At 41.4% G+C, this 18877-nt stretch overlaps 1 protein-coding gene across 1 annotated transcript in view; it reads left to right on the forward strand.

Moving 5' to 3' along the window:
- Nucleotides 1–2455: 2455 nt before the first annotated feature.
- The window catches only part of csmd3b (CUB and Sushi multiple domains 3b), a 421904-nt gene continuing 405482 nt past the window's right edge, over nt 2456–18877 (forward strand). Inside the window, exons 1-2 of the mRNA XM_048993485.1 lie at nt 2456–2497; nt 4520–4671. Of these exons, the coding sequence (XP_048849442.1) occupies nt 4662–4671 (10 nt within the window). The 5' untranslated portion in view covers nt 2456–2497; nt 4520–4661. The remainder of the gene's footprint in view (nt 2498–4519; nt 4672–18877) is intronic.

Consider the following 18877-nt stretch of genomic DNA (forward strand, 5'->3'; position numbering starts at 1 on the left):
ACATCATCTTGTATGACTGCCTAAGACTTTTGCACAGTACTGTATATATGTGTTTGTGTGTGTGTATCCCCTATACAGTATATTGTGTGACAAAACACCTAAAGACAAATAATCACAGGAGTAATTGGAATCCATGTTTCTTTCATTTTTTAATTGGCAGTGTGTTCTTAATAGCTCTGCATGGTTGATTATAAAACTCCCATTGTGGGTTTGTATACATAATCTAACAATGCAGCTGCTTTCTTTCTCTGTGCAAGAGACTGTGCTGACACACATATTCCCCTGTGTTTGTTGCATTTGTCACTGTTGTGTATTTATTAATTCACTGAAGAGGGGTTGGCAGGACACATTTCCAAAGCATGCACCTAGCATTCTGCGATGATGATGCAAAATGGACCTAAGCGCACCTAGAATGAGGTGGTTATGGGATGGTCGGGGTAACCCAATCAAATGACTGAGATGCTTTACAAGTCATATTATGGTCAAAATGTACCAGTAACTGAGGACATCAGTCAGCCTAGCTACAATAATAACTCGAACCCCTTTGCATATAGAAAAAGAAGCAAATTTTGTACTGAAATTTTTGTGAAATCCTTAATAAAGCTGTTGACATACAAGACAATACTCGATGTAAATATTATCTGTAGTGATATACCATTACAAGCAGCACAGTTTAGGACATTTGAGTTAGAATCTCTAGGATTATAATCTCTCGGTTGCGCTGTATGATGGAAAACGGGGACGCTGTTATATCTATTAGTGGGATATTGAACCTTAACCTTAACACATCTATGAGATTCCTGTTTTATCCCACGGGCGGCATCGCCGACTCCAGAGGGTTAAAGTAACTTAGGTTAATGTAAGGTCATGCTGGGGGGGAAATAAAAACTTTCACCTATTTTCTGTTCTCTTCTTGCTTGTCCTATGTAGGGTCACAAGGGTCTGGAGCCTATCCCGCAAGCTACAGGCACAAGGCAGAGAATAACCCAGGATGGGACGCGAACCCATCACCAGGTACACTCACCTTGGCATGTTTTTAGACTGTGCTAATTTTACTGAACCCCCCACGGCAAAAGTGCTAACCACCGCCCCACCTAATCGGCTAAATATAATGGAATGGTTATTGCTTACATTTCGATTGTATAAACTTGTTAAACATACATGAAATTTTCGTGGCTGTGAGCAGTCAGTCACCCAATTCGAAGGTAAGGATTGGCCCGATTCCATAGTTCAGGATCTGTATAGAGAGGTGAGTTTTGCTTGGGGTTCTGTCCTGTTTTATTGTCTCAGACAGAGATGGAGCTGCCCGCTCTGTGTAACTCATGGAAACCTACGTTTGGCATTTCGGTCTGATTTTAGATTGTGTTTCCTGTTTTCAAGCTGTCAGAATATGTTTCCTAGGTCCGGATTTGCCAGAGCACTGCCTCTTGAACCTTTGCCATGTTCTATTGCCTGTTTCGTAGCTCATGTCTCCGATCCGGGTCTGATCCTCTGTGCATGTGTCCCCTCCTGCCTGTCAGCAGTACGAGGTCTCATCAGTGGCCTCTATCCTCTGGTGCTGGTTTCTAAAGGACTGATGGAACTTCACGGAGAAGACAGCTCAGGTTGGTGCGATAACTCTGGTTTTCTATTTCAGATATTTGAGTCAATAAATGTAGTAATAAAAGTTTCCTAAGTCCTTTATAGCGACTGTCTTTTCAAACCATGTCACGTGTTGTAGCTGACAGTTACAGTACATAAATATGAATAAACTGCATTTATAACATCAGCAGTATATTGAATCTCCTGCTAAGAGCTCGGATGACATTACATTTCTCAGCATAATTTCTTAATAATTAATGATTATTTATTAATTCTCCTTCCTCATAGTGGGGATCTCCTTTGAAAACACACATTTATCAGCTTTCTGTAAGGAATCTTTATATTTTAATGTACCACTCAGCACAAGAAAGACATTATTAAAATCACTTTAAACGATCATTATTTAATTATTAAATACGCAGAGCACAAGTAGTGGTGTGTATAAGGCTAGACATTTATCAGAAACTCACCTAGAATATGAATACAGTTTTTTTTATATATATATATATAATTACATATTGTTACATTGACTCTTTATGGAATACATAGATTATATATAAATAAAGTAAGATAATGAGCTGTTTTGCATTTAGTTGTTATACAATGGGCACCTGTGAAACAAAATTGTCATTTTAATCTAAAATTACATAAATGTCTTTACTTATTTAGCTAGCTGTCTTAGCTAGATTGGAAAAAAAAAATTGCAGCATGACAGAATACAGAGAACTGCAAAGAGTCACGTTAGAGTAATCCTTTGTGTCCCTGTGGCAATAAGCAATCAGTCCTATGCCTACAAATGTCTCAGGTAATGAACCCCGGCTGACCGTAATAGAACTGATTGCCTCATTAGTGTATAAATGGGGTCAGCTGGGTGTTTGTATTTGAATCTGAAGTAACAGTCTGCTAGGAGATGCAGGTAAAACGTTAACCTTGCTTTCTGACCGATTATTCACGGTAGAGTTACCGAAATAAGACCCAGTCCAATGTAAAATGCAGACAGATGTTCGCTTAAAGTTTTATTGCGTCGCTTTGCTTAGAAATGTAAAATGATTGCAGGAACAACATTGTACATAAACAAAGTTTTAGCGATTCACTATATGTTGGGGCAGGTGAGGGCAGCCTTAGTCAGAAAGGCCCGGTGTGTATGTGGCTTTTCACTGCAATTCCCTAATTAGGTTACTAATTAGAGGACTGATTGGCTGAAGAGTCCTCAAACACGGGTTTGAACAGCTGACCTAAAGGTTATCCCAAAAACCTGCGTACACACTGGGCAACTGCGGATAAGATTACCCTCACCTCCGCCCTAGGGTATGGTGACACTATGACTGCATTATACACAGAGAAGGTGATTCGACGTATCAATATTTCAAACAGTGCTGTTTGCCCCATCTAGTATTTACCAGGGTTTTATCAGTAAAGTTGGCTCTCGTCCAATCTACCGACCAAGAGGAAAAACTTTTAATCAATGATTTGATTAAATACTCATTACTGAAACGGGCGGATAGTCTGTATATAGGTATACATATGAGCTTATAAAGGATAATGTGAGAGGATGGATTTGACACTCCCAATATTGAAACACAGTGACGCCTTATGGTATGGCAACCTAGACCCCTCTCAAGGTGTATTTTGCCAATATGGGGGGGAGGGGATGTCTCAGTTCCTAGATTCCAGCAATCGGAGGTATATTTGCCAAAAGCATCTTGTGCAGCTTGAACCGTTCGGTTGCATGCTTCCATGTGTGTGGTTTGCAGGTTTGGCATCAAGGGGGAGGGGCATTTACAGGCCATACACCCCCCCAAATGAGCCATTCTGCCTCCCCAGCTCCACCCACCAAGGGTACCATCTGTTTTTCAATTTTATGTTTTAATAAAGGGTTCACTGTAAAACAAATGAGTCCATATGCCAATCCCTCCCCAGGGCGTGGCTTACCCAGCACCTCGCCACCCTCATCCCCCCCCCCCATCATCAACTTTTAACATCGCCCAGGGCTGGGCAGTATATTCAGTTTTTATGGTATGTGATTTCAAGGCAAGATATAGGATGACATAATACCCTTCATATATGATGCGAGAGCTTTGCTTGTGACGTTACACAGACTCCCAGAATCTACAGCTAAAATCAGACCAATTCAGTTGGCATCTCATGGAGGTGGAGAGTCATAGTTAGGCAATTCACTTTGCTTTAAAACACCGACATCACAGGTTAAAATATAATTGCAATATTTAATACATTGATAAGTAGTAACTTTAAATTAGGGTTTATTAACTTATTGAGCGCAATTCCAGTGGTTGCCAGGCTTTTATTTTTAGAGCCCGTTTGCCAAATAGATTTTAGATTTCAGTTTTTTTGTTCAGAAATATTCACTGTCTGCTTTAAGAGAAATGTCATAAACTGACTTAAAAATGCTGTTGGGAGACATGGTGGAGTGAAAGGGTTTTATGGTAGCTGCTTTACTAGACCCATGCGACACAACACTTAATTTATTTTCCGTCTTTTTTTCCAGACTTCTGTATGTAATAATAAATATGTCTGCTTTATATTTAACAGTTATAGTTGTCTTCTTAATAGAGTGTAGTTGTATTTGCAAACAGGGAAGGAAGCCTTGTATTGGCTTTTGCCTCTGACCACTGGCTTAATAAAGGTGTTTGGGGCTTAGACCGGTGTTATGGTTTATATGGTGTTCCTGTCAGCTGCCAGGATCCTTGCAAACGTGTGTTGGCGGATTCGTCAGGTTTGGAAAAGTGAAAAAAAGTTGTAAACGTTTGGAATTGTCCATGCACGTACATCAGGATATTTAAAATATGTACTTGGAGAGCAATCTTCTTTCGTAAGGGATTCAGACTCGTGATTTTACTTCCTTGCTACCTCCCTGATGGGTAGCAAAAAGTTTTTGAGGGGTTCGAAATCGTCATTCTGCTACGTGTCTGTGTGTCAGGTTTGTGAAGATGTGACTGCATGGACATTGGTGCATCCTGTTGTCTGGCTACCAGTTCACCATGCCTGGTTTTCCCCGTGGGATCAGACCACATGCCCCTCCGGTGATGCACTGCGCCACCTGGTGATGGACGCCCTGCAGTATGAAATCAGGTACAGCATTTAAGTAACGGCATTTTATAATGTGCATTTTAAAATAACACTTGTTGGCTCAGTGGCCAGTGCTGTTGTGTCCCACCTCCAGCTTTAGAGTCTCAGACCCCCCCAGTCGGTCTATGGAGTTTACTTGTCACATGACTTTCCGCTGGATGCTGCTACTTCCTCCTTCAGTTAAGATGCAGAGTTATGTTAACTGGTACCTCTTATAGTATGTGTATGTAGCATAAAATGGATTGACATCCTCTCCAGCCTGTACCCCTGCCTTGCCCCCCCCACCCCCTACTAACCAGGATAAGAAATATGTATTTATGCTAAATTTAATTTAAATAGAAAACTACAAAGATCCTTATAGTATATCTTTACTGTCACAGCTGCTTCAACATATTCTTTATATATGCTCAAGTGTATAAATATTACTGGTGAATAAGCAATTTAAAGATGCCTAAATACTTTAGGGTGACAGATGTAGAGCTTGGACATGTCTAGATCAGCTGAAAGAAGATGCCAAGTTGAGATCTGCCACTTAATGAAATATCTTGCCACTGTTTCTGATGCATTTAAAGATGTCTGAATCATTTACTGGCTTGGGGAATCATATTCATTATACTGATAAAGATCTTAAATCATGTACAGTTCACTTTAAAGTCTTTAAATCATGTATAAATATAGTGGAATTATTCAAATATTGAGTAGCTGGATATCCCTAGATTCACCACAATGATTTAGCGATCTCTTAATGTGTGTATGTATTTTCGCACTTAAGATATTTAGTTGGGACATTCGATGGTATAGACTGATTTAGAGAGCTGGCTTCATCGCCATGGTGGTTTCCAAGGTGAACGGATAAGCAGACCATGCTTTCAGAGGAACATCATCGGTGTCAGCATGCTAATGTGGAGGAAGGTCGTCTTTTTTTTTTTTCCCTCTAAAAGTTGTCTCACTACTTTTACTTGTTGCTACCCATATTTGGGCAATTTTATCTGTTCATCTTCCACAACTGCTTGCACTGGACCAGGCCTTGGTGTTGCCATGCAGCCCATTGCAGGAGCCTTGGCATGTGGCAGGGGGCCCCTGTGTGGGATGCCTGTCCACAGCAGGGCGCACATCTCGCACGCAGCCATGCTCTACGCCAGTTATCCTGCCCGCGTGTTTTAAGAGTGTTAAGAACCCACCGCGTACCTCTGGGGAGTTCTTGCAAACTCCATTTTAAATAATTCATTCCTGATCGTCTTGGAATGGCGGGCTGTCTTAACCCCAAAACATTTCCAAACATTTCCCAAACATGACAATTTAATACTAAGCTTGTTAATCTTAAAGTATAGCTTTATTTTTGAAGATGTTTTCCCCTGAAGAAGTGTCCCCCCTCACCCCCACCCCAAAGGGTTAGAATTCATAGATTTCAACGGTTTTTTTTGGTAATATTTGAATTGCCTAATGGTGATGCCGTTTGGGTTCATTTCAGTTTAAATAGTACTTGTCGTTATTTTTCTGTCCAGTCCCTGAAAATCTCCAGTGTACCGTGTGGTTGGGTAATAGGCAGCATTCTACACCTATATCAATCATTTCACTGGACAGCATGTGGAGAGCCCCTTGATGAAGTGTTTATCGCTGGTGTGTGCGATTCGCTAAGCTGTAGCATTTAAATATGTGTCTGAGATAAATCGTGTCCTGTGTGGGTATCTTTTAGGGGTGGAAGGTAGTGAAAGCTGCTTGGAGATTCACGGGAAGCCGCATCAAGCCCCCCCATTGACACTAAACCGGGTATTGTAAGATTTCTTACTGGTCTTAGCAGCTTGCACCAGTTTCGTTGGAAGATATTTGTTGCCATAGTGCATTTGGTTTGGAGAACAACGGGCGTTTGTTTGAAAGTGGCAGAGGAGTGTAACCAAAGTCAAACACGTGAAATTGCTGGTGTTCTCCCAGACTGACTGAGCCTGCTCCGGTGTTGACATGGCATTTCCCTGGCACCGTGGAAATCGCACGCGCCAGTGATCTTGCACATTCTTCCGAAGGCAAATCCTACGCTCGTTCTCAATCAGATATCATTTCCATCGGGAGTCTTGTTTTTTTTCCACTGTGCTAGGATACCCAGTCCTCACCAGTTACTTGACTACATAACAATTAAGTACAAATGTATTGGCTGTAGATTCAAATAGATGCTGAAGACAAGTGCCCCAGAGTTTAAAAATGGTGGTTTAAAATAATTGTCGCTTCACACGTGATATATCATGAAAGACATTTATGTCCTGTGGAATCAGTCTCATTTAAGATGCTCACATGTAGGATTGGACCAAAATGTAGTGAGTGGCTCTGCCATGACCTCAGATGGCTGGGGGTGGTTCAATCTGATATCTTTCGGCTAAAAACAGCTGGCCTAAGAGGCGATTTTTCAAATAAACGGCTGGATCTCGTTTACATTTGTACCCATGGCCACCAGAAAAAGTCCTTATGTTAAAGTTCATTCTTGAACATCTATTTGTATCTAATTTGCCCTGTGGCTTTTTGCAGTAGCACCTGTAATATGTTTTAAAGCAGGGATCTCAATCGGAGCTTGGCTGCATTGCCAGCTACGAGGTGTTTATCCACCTTACACTCAGGATTTAATTTTAAAATGAACCCAGCGTGGAAACTCTCCATGCTCGCCCTTGCTTAAGGGAACGCCATTGTGGTTCGCGCTGAATTAGCCATAGTGCATATTAGCGTTGACATCAAATGCGTGCCTAGTGTATCGATTCCAGCTGTAATGTACCTTAGCATCATAGGCACCCTAATCATAGCCAGGAATAATTCGAAGAGACCTTTATTTATAGCGACTGCAGAGATTTTCTTAGCTGGATTCAGGCTGGGACTGTGTACATTTGTCCTCTAAATATGAACACGGTATTAATACCTGTGACATTTATGGCTGGGGACTCGTCAGCTGCTTCGTCAGTCAACAGAGAATGTGTCTGAAAATCTCTGCAGTGGAATTATTCTTGTCCAATGTTAACAGTGTCCCTCCCCCAGCAGCAAATATGTACCTAATCATTATTGTCATGACCTACTGATCAAAGAAAATGAGCGCAGATACCTTGTTGTATTATGCATATTAACATTATTTAACCGAATATAATCCTCTCCAACGTGTTGCAGCTCAACTTTGAAACTTGCATCATCAAGGGGGGCGGGGTCCCCTGACAATGTGAACATTGTATGAATTTTCAGCGTCAGGACTCATGGATTTGAATAAATGTCACGTGTTTCAGTTCCTTGCATCACAGATGAGATATAACATTGAGATTATAATCTGCTGAGAAGCATCTATTGTCGCAATTCAATAAGCTCTGTCCAAAGACCTGACAAACATCTGATGGTTGTTAAGCAAGGGGCCTTAGACACACATGTATAATCAGCTACTAATGCGATTACATTACTGAGATCATTGCACGCATTTCAAGTCCAAACAGCCACAAAGCCACTAGAGTGCTGATGATTGGACCTAATGGGGAATCAGAGCAAGCCTCCTGGCCATGCCTACAGCGTGGAAAAGATTACCATGATGCTTGCATGTCGCATGCACCCTGCGTGTGGATCCTGCAGGCTCAAATTCTCATACCGTAGCTGCATTATCGCACCTGTTGCATGCTGGTCTATGCTTGAGTCTCACCAGTGGCGGCCTCAAAGCAAAACGGCGTAGCTGATGCAATAACTATGTGTTTCTAAATGCTCTATTTTTAGGGCTTAAGATGCATCTGGTTTTGTCAGACAAAGTATACATATTAGTGTAAAACTACAGCAATCTGACTGTGATTTGGCACGTGTCACACTGAACCTCACAGCCTCAGAGTATAGATTAAATCCTCAAGGCAAATTGCATGATTTTTATTTTTTTTTTAAATAATAACTGGGATTTCTCACATGTGCCATGGTGTCCTGAGGGCGCTGTTTTAGAATAGCTTTAGGTTATGCCCATGAATACGTTTGAATTCTGATAACATGTTTCCTTTATCCCTGTTCCTCTGTGGTACATGTTTGCCTTTGTCCCCTACCTTTTTACAAGTTCAACATGGCAGTAAATCTTCATTTTAAGAGGCGACGTGCCTCCTCACACAGTTGCCCCTACATGATCATTTGCCAGCCAAAAGCTCCTGACCTCCTCTGACCTTGACATTTTCACATTCAGAATTTGTCATTTCAGCATGCAGCTCGCTTAAAGAGATGACATTAGCTGAAATACTCTGTGAACGTTTAAATATCTGTAATAGTTATGGTCCTGAATGCCGGGAGCTGTGTGTCCTGTGTTTTTGTAACGTGCTGCAGTTTCACCTGTTGTCCTTCTATGTATAATATGATATATTATTTATATAAGATACAATGGGTTAATTACCTGTTTAATCTTACTACTTTCTGTTATCCTGGTTTTAAAATTAAATTTTAATTTACTAAATCTAGTATATTTCACCTCAAAATACATAGTATGTGGTAGTAAATATAATTGTAATATTTGGTTATATTAGTTTTTAGTGAATGTATGTGTTTGTTTGTTTGTTCGTTTGTTTATTATTTGGGGCAGTGTGTGGCTCAGTCAGGCCGCAGTGCTTGTGATCAGAAGGTTGTCGGTTCAGATTCCTTCCTTGGCGAGAAAGTCACATGAGTAAGCCCTTGAGTAAGACCCTTAATCCACCCCCCACCCCCCCCCCCAAAATGCTCCAGGGGTGCCAGAAAAATGGCCCAACCCTGTGCTCTACCCTCAAGCATCACCCTCCACTGTCTATGTGTAATTCTTAAAGGAGAGCGTGATGGGAAATGCCAGAACTAAAGAATCCCAGTGTACTTGTGTGAATAAAGTATCACTTTATTGATGTTAGTTGGGAGAACCTCAGCAGTTTAAAGCACCTTTCACTGTTTCGTATGAAGGATAATCCATCAGTATAAATCTCGGTGTAACAGCCAGGAGAGCGTGCAAGAACTGTCACGGTTACTACAGAGGTATTTAAAAATCTGACATTTAAGGTAAATGGGGTGGCTTTTTTCCAGGTAGCTTTTTTTTTAATTTTTCCTCTGTAAAAAGCCACTCAGGTTCCAACTGCAGCATTTTGGTTACAAGACATAATGACACTACATAATGATGAATAGCAAGAAAGTGCAGACTAGGGATGTTAGGTCTCTCTTTTACTGAGTGTTCTTGGTGTGTCCCGGAGTGTGTGTGCATGTGTGTGTGTGTGCGTGTGCACAGAGGGGGGGCTGCTGCTCTCTAATGTGGGTCTTTTCTTCTTAATGGATGGTTCTCGGGGGCCACTGTAGCTTATAGCGCCCTCTGAATCACTGTTTGTTAGATATCCCACCTCCCCAATGAAGTGAACAGTATGGAGACACCCCCAGCCTCCTGTAAAATATCAGGTCCCTTCAGGGGTATCGGCAGAGAACCCCAAATCAATGCCAAAGTCACCCCACAGCACCCAGCCGCTAACTAAAAGATCTTTGGGACATAGCAGGAAGAGAGGAGAGCAGTGTGGCCCTTTATAATTTGCAATGGCGCCCACTAATGTTTGGAGGACTGTACAAGTCGAATTTCCGCAAGCTTTTTGACAGAAATTAAGAAAGTCATTAGCATTGAAACAGCCACACAGGCTAAAGGTATGACTGAAAGGCAAATTACGAGAATAAATATTCATAAATACGCATTACCCGCGTCTCATGATTTTTAGTAAAGGTTCTTTGCCACTAATGAAACGAGTCTTCTAATATGAGAAAATAAAAATTATGTATTGTACCAGAGGCTATGGAAATTATATTTTTAAATTACTGTTAACCATAATTTAAGAACAGAATAAATTATTAATTGTGAAGACACTTTTGCTGCTAAAGTACAAAAATAATCGCTCGACTCCCTCCCCATGAAGAGACACGGTATTTCTCTGTGATTTACTGGTGGATATTTCAGTAGCGCTATTCAGGTTACAGTGATAGGTTAATATTACAACCGGACCCCAAAAAGACTTGCATCAACAACCTTTACCTTATCCAGTAAACTTTTAAATCTGTGTTTGAAACTAGCTCTAGTGAGCCTGTATTTTTTTACTATTTTTTTAAAGTTGGCATACGACAGCATTTGGAACGTCGTGCTAGTGAGATCTCTGAGTGAGATCAGAATTTCATAGCTTTGGTAAATAAGCACCATTTTTTCAGTTTTTTGGTTTTTTTTTTTTTACGGACATCTGGTTCTCCACTGGTGATTCTGTCCTTGTGTTTTTACTTCGCTGACAAATGTCAGGTGAACATCATAATGAGGGCTCAGGATTTATTATGCTGTGCAGGTCGCATGTCGAGGGCCTGCCTTTTAATAAACAGAGTCAGTTGGGAGTGTTATTTGTAGACTGATTATGTTGAGGTCATAAAGCCCTTCACAAAGCTCGGTAAATTTTCTCTTGAATACAGATCTTGCTGTTAATTTAGTTGAGTATCTTGCGTCGCTCTATCTGTCAATAAAGCGCAGGGGTATTATAATTACTACAGATCTCCATGTATGTGATTCTGACCTAAAACACATCACAGGGGCAAGAGGCTCAGACCAAACCAAGACCATACTGCCCCCGACATACTCCACCTGGTTATTCTGCCTGCTGTAATGCTTTATTTAATAACAGCTCTGCAAAAAGACTAGATTCTAGATTCCAATTCTAGAAGCTTTTCCGCCCACTCCAGTTTGTTGATGCTCTTGGGTTCTTTATGCTGTGTTTTACAGGATTTTTTTATATTTTTTTCTTAGCGATTCTTGTTGCCAAGTGTTTCCTTTAAATTGTAGGGATGCTCTGTTTGCAAGCAGCTATCTGTTAAATCCTATATCGCAACGGGTACCTGCCCGGCCCCTGCAGACTCCTACCTGCCACGGCGCCGAAGTGCAGGGCAGCAGATTAGAACCGAGGCATGCAGACAAATCTCCCCCCCACCCCCCCCCCCCCAGCAGCCCAGTATACCCCCCAGCCCCCAGTGCTGTACATCTCTCCATGCACAGCTTTACCTTGGCCATTACTGTCACTGCCCACCCCACATGCTTCCCGTTATTTTAATAATTTCCGACTTCATTTGCATGCATCTTAAAATTTGGACTTTAAAGCTGCTAATTTGTTACTTTTTTCTCTCTGCGGGCGACATGGAGCTTTCATATATATCATGCACGCTACCATTCCCGACGCTAATAAAAATGTGCTGGCCTGGGGAGGTCTCGCGCTCCGTACCGTCCTGACGGGGTGGGGTATCACAGCACTAGGCTTTCTCCCAGCAGCCCCGTGGTCCTCGTTCTAGTTGGGGGGGCTTTCTCAGACATGCCCTTTTGGCTTTGTGACCCTGTCCCTCACCTTACCATTAAGCTGCCATAGTTTATCTCTACCCAGGCTGTAATCATATGTGCTTCCCCGGTAAGCATCCTGATTTATCCATGTCGGAATTATACCCTGTTATTTCTTACCCTAACCCCCAGCTTTAGGGCGTCCCTCCCCAGAGTATCAAGCTCCCGTGGCAGCATCCTAAAATAGTTTTAAACCCAAAATTTCACCACAGCTAGGAAGAACCCTCATCCCCAACCAGTAATAAATTCTGTTTCATTCAATGACTATCCTCCTGAGGACACTTATGCAAGCCTAAAAGCACATTACTAACCATGCCCTACCCCTGCCTGAGATGCAGGCTATAAGCAGCACTTCTGTATAAATACTGGAAGCTTTGTGGCCCTGCTGAAGCCTCTCTGATCAAGACAGAGTGGGTGTATATTACCTGTGGATTTAAATTAGCTCCGAGATGTGAGTTTTACAATTGTTTGGCAATTGTTCTCGGTGCACATTGGTACACATGTTCTTATCCACAGTCAAATAACTTTTATTTGACATTTATTTCATTTGTGTATCTTAGGGCACGCACATGCATACAGTCAGTCACACACCATGGATAATTTACCAATTCACTTAACTGGCATCCCAGCTGGGGTGCCACCCCCCCCCCCCACGCCCATGTGACCTAGTACTGAATAAAGATAGTATGGATGAATGGATGAGTGAGTGGACGGGTAGATGGATGGGAATGTGTTCATTTGTCACGCTCAGCATGTTGGTGACATTCCACACACTGCGGAACACCCAGAGCATGAAATATTCTTAGCGAATTGCTAGGGACTACCGAGAAGACGGACTATTCAATACGCTTGGTATTTTATTACTTTGATTCTTAAGATTAAAATTTCTGAGGGGGTGAGAAAAGGTTGCACTGAAAGATAATCTGATTCTGCCCAGATAGCTGGTTACATCAGTGCTAATATGGGACTGCGAAAATGTAATGTGCTAGAGAAAGCACATTAAACCGGACCATTTAGTTCCCACCGTTACCCCTGAAGGGGGTGGGAAACAAACTGATATCTCAGTGACAACGAAGGGAATCCCCCTCCCCCCCCCCTTGACGTTAATACAGGAAGCCAGTGATGAGTAGTGAGGGGGGGGGAAATCGCTGAGCTAAAATGCAGCTGCATATCTCATATTAAGATGTAGGCTGCACAGCAGTTCACTTCCCTCACGAAATGTCTGTTCCCATGCCAGTTCCTCTGTTTTAGTCACAGCCAAAGCGACTCTGATCCTCAACAATCCAGTGATCGACTGCTGCTAAAACTACATTATGCACTGTACCTTTAGAACCAGTGCTCAAAATCAGGAATTACCGGTTTAAAGAGGTGAAATGTGAAGGATGGAGTTTATCTATCAGTGTTCTTTTTTAAACTGTCATCTGTTGTTTATCCATTTATGCATCTTGCATCCACTTACTCAGTGCGGGGGGAATTTGTCCAAGATTTACTTGTGCAAAAATGTTCTGAGGGCAGAATGAAAAATTATATAACCAATCAGACTGTAGAGGAGGTCGGATGAAGACATCCGATTGGTTCAGAGAGCTAACCAATCAGATTGTAAAGGAGGTGGGACCAACCAATCATTTTTCATTCTGTCCGTAGAACATTTTTGTGTAAGTAAATCTCCCATGAGCATAGGTGGGGTGGAGCATGGAGCCTATCCAATGCCTCCAAAACAATTCATATCGTGGATAATCATTGCCTACGTCTCGATAATGCTGATGGAGGGTTAGCATTAACTGAAACCCTGTAGCTGTGGATGCATGCAGGAAAATAACTGTATTCCTGAGATGTGCTATGCTGCGATACTGGCCAGTCCTGTACCACGTGCATTATTAATTTATAGAAATTTTAGATGGGTTCCTCAGTGAATTTCAATGTGAACCATAATGTAAGCATTTCTGAATTGGTGCTTATGGAGCTTTAACAACATTTCAAGGGCATGTAAATGTTCTTTTATCAACCTACGCAGGAAACGATGCTCATTTAAGATGTAATCAGTTTCTGGCTTTACCTTTGGCAGAGTTCAGTAAAACCCTATAACACACACAACAAAGGATGCCGACTGAATATGAGCACGTTGCCCCACGTTACCCGATTTAACGTGTGCAGTATGTTTCCTACACGCCCTGCTGTAGAACAGGCCCCCCGGTCGCTGTAGTACTGACTGCTTAGGTGGTTTCTAAGAAATTAATTCAATGCATTCAGTTTTTCTGAGAATTATATCGACTGGAGAATCTAAATGTGTGCAGAGGTTCAAGTCAACTTCGAATGTCAATGACCACCACAAAGAATCAAACTTAAGCATGAACCAATGACCGAACAAATATAAGATGATGCTTGTTTCACAAACGCGTGGATAAATATAGTGACACACAAAATGGCAAATACTTCGAAAATGCATCATAGCACTTTATATGAATAATCACTGAGGAAAAAAAATCACACCGATCAATACGTAAGAAGAGCCCGTATGTAGGGCTGTGCTGAGAATCACACTTCCTCAGTTGTATACGCCATCCTTGTTTTATCGTCCTGGCACCATTTTGGTAATTAAATTAATTGATCATTCCTGTTTGATTTTGGTCCTTGTTTAATATTAGTCCCAAGTCAGACATCCCTAATGTATCATTTGCATTTCGTTCATTTTTTTCATTTACTGGCCTAAGATTGTCTGTAAACAATACCTGAGCCACCTTGATGGACTCTGTTAGCATTTTAAAATTTGGGATTTATTAACCATATTGATCATGCCGAGTCATTCATCACTCTCACAGTCATGCTTCTTCTTTCCAGGCTCTTTCCAGACTTGACCCCTACCTCTGTTTTACTGTCTGGAGTGAAGCATCTTCTCTCGAGCCCCATTTATATAGGATATGACACTACAGATGGAGCAGAGACTCTGCTTATAGACCTTAATAGCATAACCATATGTCACCATGTAAGAGGATAATGGCTGCTTCTCTGGGTACAGGCTTCTGAAAGCTTCTCCAAGGAATATACAAATATGTAATAGTAAAACTGACTTTAAAATGATATGGGCTGTAAATGCATGAACAAAGAGGACATAAAAGCAGGATTATTACTACATAAATGTATTGCATGCTGTCAAGCAGCATGACATGGGCCCAGCTGGCAGTTAACCAGGTAACTGGTCACCGGCACTGCAGGGTGAAAGCAGCTGCTTAACTCCAACCAACCGCACTGTGTTGGCCTTGTATTTTAAGCCAGTCAGAAACCTTCCATTAGCCCATCTGAGGCTCACCGGGGGCATGTCGAGGGTCTTTCAGAACCATATGGCCAATGGGGACATCCTGCCAGCTCAGGCCTGAGTTTACCGGCCAATGAGGATGCGCCGTATTCAAACCTGTGTCAGTGGACGTGGGGAGGCAATTTCAGCTCTTCCAGGGATTTTAGCTGAATTAAAGCGATTATTTTTGTGACGCAAATATATGAATAATTTATTGTAAATCTGTGATGAGAACCTTGGTCTTTCTCTTTAATGTTGATAAATCTCTTGTCTTGGCATGCACTGGATTACAACGGGATACTGAAAGTAGTGGCAACTATCTGACCCAGGTTTGGACTAACTGAAAAGGTGCGTAGTCTGTGTGTGTGTGTGCGTGTGTGTGTTCTTGTTTTCTTCTACTTTGAAGACCATTGAAGTGCTGCAGGAACAGAAAACAACATCTGTAAGCTATCGGGGGACTGACTAACTTAAATGCATTTCATGTCCCAATTTTTGATACGCAGTCATTATTGTATAGACTCCTCAAGATGGATTATGAGGCTTCTCCTTCAGCCTCCCCTAGCATGATTTGCTTTATGATGGATGGAGGTAAACCCTCATCTATTTTGGTAAACTTTATTTCCTGAATCCCAAGCATGTCATCAAATTCTCCCTGACAACACAGAATAACAACAATTCGTAAGCAAATCTTTAAAAATGCAGAACGCAGTCAATTAATTCTGTGCATGTTAGCTTTCCAAACAGCACACTGACAAATGCTGCTGTGCTGCTCTGTGATTTCCCAGACCATGTCGAATAGCTTCCCTGCCTGTTTTATGCTGCTTCGGTGCAGATGTGATCCAGCTCTGAAGCCTAGGAGTGCGGTTTAAAACCTCTCGCATAACTGAAGCTTCAAGAGCACGGAAAAATAAATTCTGAAGAAGAGCTTTGTAATCTCACTGAAATTTAAGGTTTAAACTTTAACCGAAGAGTTGAACTCCATTCCACCGTGCTTGATGGCTCTTTAGATGGCTCATTGAATAGGGTTGACCTCTCCATTGAGGTAGTGTACATTATACAAATAGGAGTGTTGAAGGAACTTTTTTCATCTTCATATATTATTGATAGTGCCTGCAGCTCTGTACATGAGGGACTGGACTGAATATGTTTATCTGAAACAATAATCCAATGTGTTCAAAACAGGAAAACGACTATAAACTTTCACGCCCAGGCCTATGGAAGTGGCAGCGTTTCTGTTTAATTTTATGGGGCATCTCTGCAGAAATCTGATGTCAATTGTCCTTTTCTGCACTCTGCCTACATGAAAGCAAAAAAAGGGAAAATCAGCTAATCGTTTAGTGCTAATCGATTTTTTACTTCAGCAATAAAGCAATGAACTATTGAGAGAGAATCACGCAGAACACCAAGCAGCATGGAAATGTCATAAAAGGCTTTCCTCGGTGTCAGTGTCTATTCTTGAACAGCAGATGGTGTGTGTATTAGGTTCGCTGTCTCTCTCTTCAGATTCCTGAAATCTGCCTTTCACTGCACGTAATGCAGTGAGTGACCTCTGACCTGTCCATTTCCATTGCTTGTTACATGTTCCTCTATATCTGGCCAAAGCTGACTGCACTGTAAAATATCGAATTCCCATAACTTGCATCTCACACGCAAGTGGTATTCATGCACCTATTCGTCTTATTGTTGGCGGTATTACCTACTTGATTAATGTTTAAAACAGTCTCTTCTGATTATAGAGCTAATCTTAAAGCATACTGTGAAATCAAATTAATACTTTAATCTTTTTAAAGTAATTATATAGTGCCACTTTCTTTCATTGCTTAAATAAAAAAAAAGTTATGTATATAGTAGTTTTTCCCCTGTGCTTTAAACTAAATGGGAAGAGTGACTGCAACCTTAAATAAATCATTAAATATGTATGTGGCAGTCTGTAGAGCAGTTGCCCTGAGGTTATATCTGCCGCCTCCTGTGCTGCTATATTGCCTTCCCTTTCTGAGCAAGATGATATTGAATCTATGCACTTGGTATCTTATACTTTGTCACCAGTCAGTCCTCACTAATTTTATCAGGCATGTCGGGTGATTTATGCTTGCGTTATTTCAGGCCCTATCCAAAAACGAGCATTTATCCAGTTAATCCAAAGGACTGAGTCATCTTTCGCCAAAAGTAATCTTCCTTGTGTCACTGCTATAGTGAATGTTAAGAAACCATAAAGAAATAGATCATTAGAATGATGAATGACTAATTTTGACAAGAATCCATACTACTAAGTGCATGTTAGAGTAGGGAGAGAGGGAGGGAAGGAGGGAGAGAAGGAGAGAGGGATATGGACAAAGGTGCTGGCTGAAGATGGCAAGGCAAGTGTGAATTCACTAACCAAATGGACAGTGTGAGAAGCTCTGAAATTTGGCCACAAAGAGGGTCAAGAAGGCATTTCTACCGGGGATGGCGAGTCAGAGTCAAAACATTGCAGTCCGAGTCAAGCCTTGAGTCATTAACACTCAAGTCCAAGTTGAGCCAAAGTCTTACCATCATTTTTGCTGCGAAGTCACAAGTCATCATATTTGTGACTCGAGTCCCAGTCAAAGTATGATTCATGTAACTTGAGTCCCTACTACAGTATGTCAGTTTTTTTACCTTACCTTACCTTTTTTACCTTTTACCTAGCAATTAAAACTTACTGCAGCAAAAGCTAAGCCACAGTAAGTCATAGGATGCATTCTGTACAGGCAGAAAAAATTGAAAATGAAGAGAGCGTCCATTCACAGTTGACCTCATACAGTTTTTACGTCTGTGCCAATGCATAGAGTGATTCATCTTTCAAGCAAGGTCTCAGGAGACCTTTTATTCAGCCAATTGAAAATGCAGATAGCAGAGAATTAATATACACTGAAATCATAAAATTAAAGTTATGGTATCCAGAGGGCGACTGTAATCTCAAGTCTTCTCGAGTCACAGGGTCCAAGTTGGGTCCAAGTCTTGAGTCATTGCTCTCAAGTCCAAGTCGAGTCCAAGTCTTTCCATCAGTTTTGCCGAGCCGAGTCACAAGTCAGTGACTCGAGTCCCCACCTCTGATTTCTACTACCCCTGATTCTGTGCAGGGGCTGCGATAAAATTGGAGAGCAAGGCAGCAAGACATTGTCATTAAATTTGTTCCTATTACCAGCCACCCTGTGGGCAATCTCACCACGGGGCCATCGCTGTGGGGCCACATGGCTTCCATAGACACCCACTGTAAGTTAAATTTAATATTAAATATTTTAATATATTTAAATTTTGGGATGCTTTTCGAATATTTGCATTCTGTTGAATTGTTCTTACCAAAACAACCCACAATATAATAAATGCATTGATACCAAACACATGATTATAACTGCCCCCCACCGAGAACTCCTCTTTATAAATTTGGCGCATTGCAATCTTTTCCAAAAAATAATGGGCCTGTATGGGAAAATAAAAAAATGTTGTTTCATCAGAGGAAAAATCAGAGGTGTTGACATTCACATAATAATAAATATCCATCACATAAGGAATGAAAAGCTAGTGTTAGTAATTAAAGCTGAGTTTTGCTCTGGTGTCGT

The sequence above is a fragment of the Brienomyrus brachyistius genome, chromosome 23 (genome assembly GCF_023856365.1).
Source record: "Brienomyrus brachyistius isolate T26 chromosome 23, BBRACH_0.4, whole genome shotgun sequence".
Classification (NCBI taxonomy): domain Eukaryota; kingdom Metazoa; phylum Chordata; class Actinopteri; order Osteoglossiformes; family Mormyridae; genus Brienomyrus; species Brienomyrus brachyistius.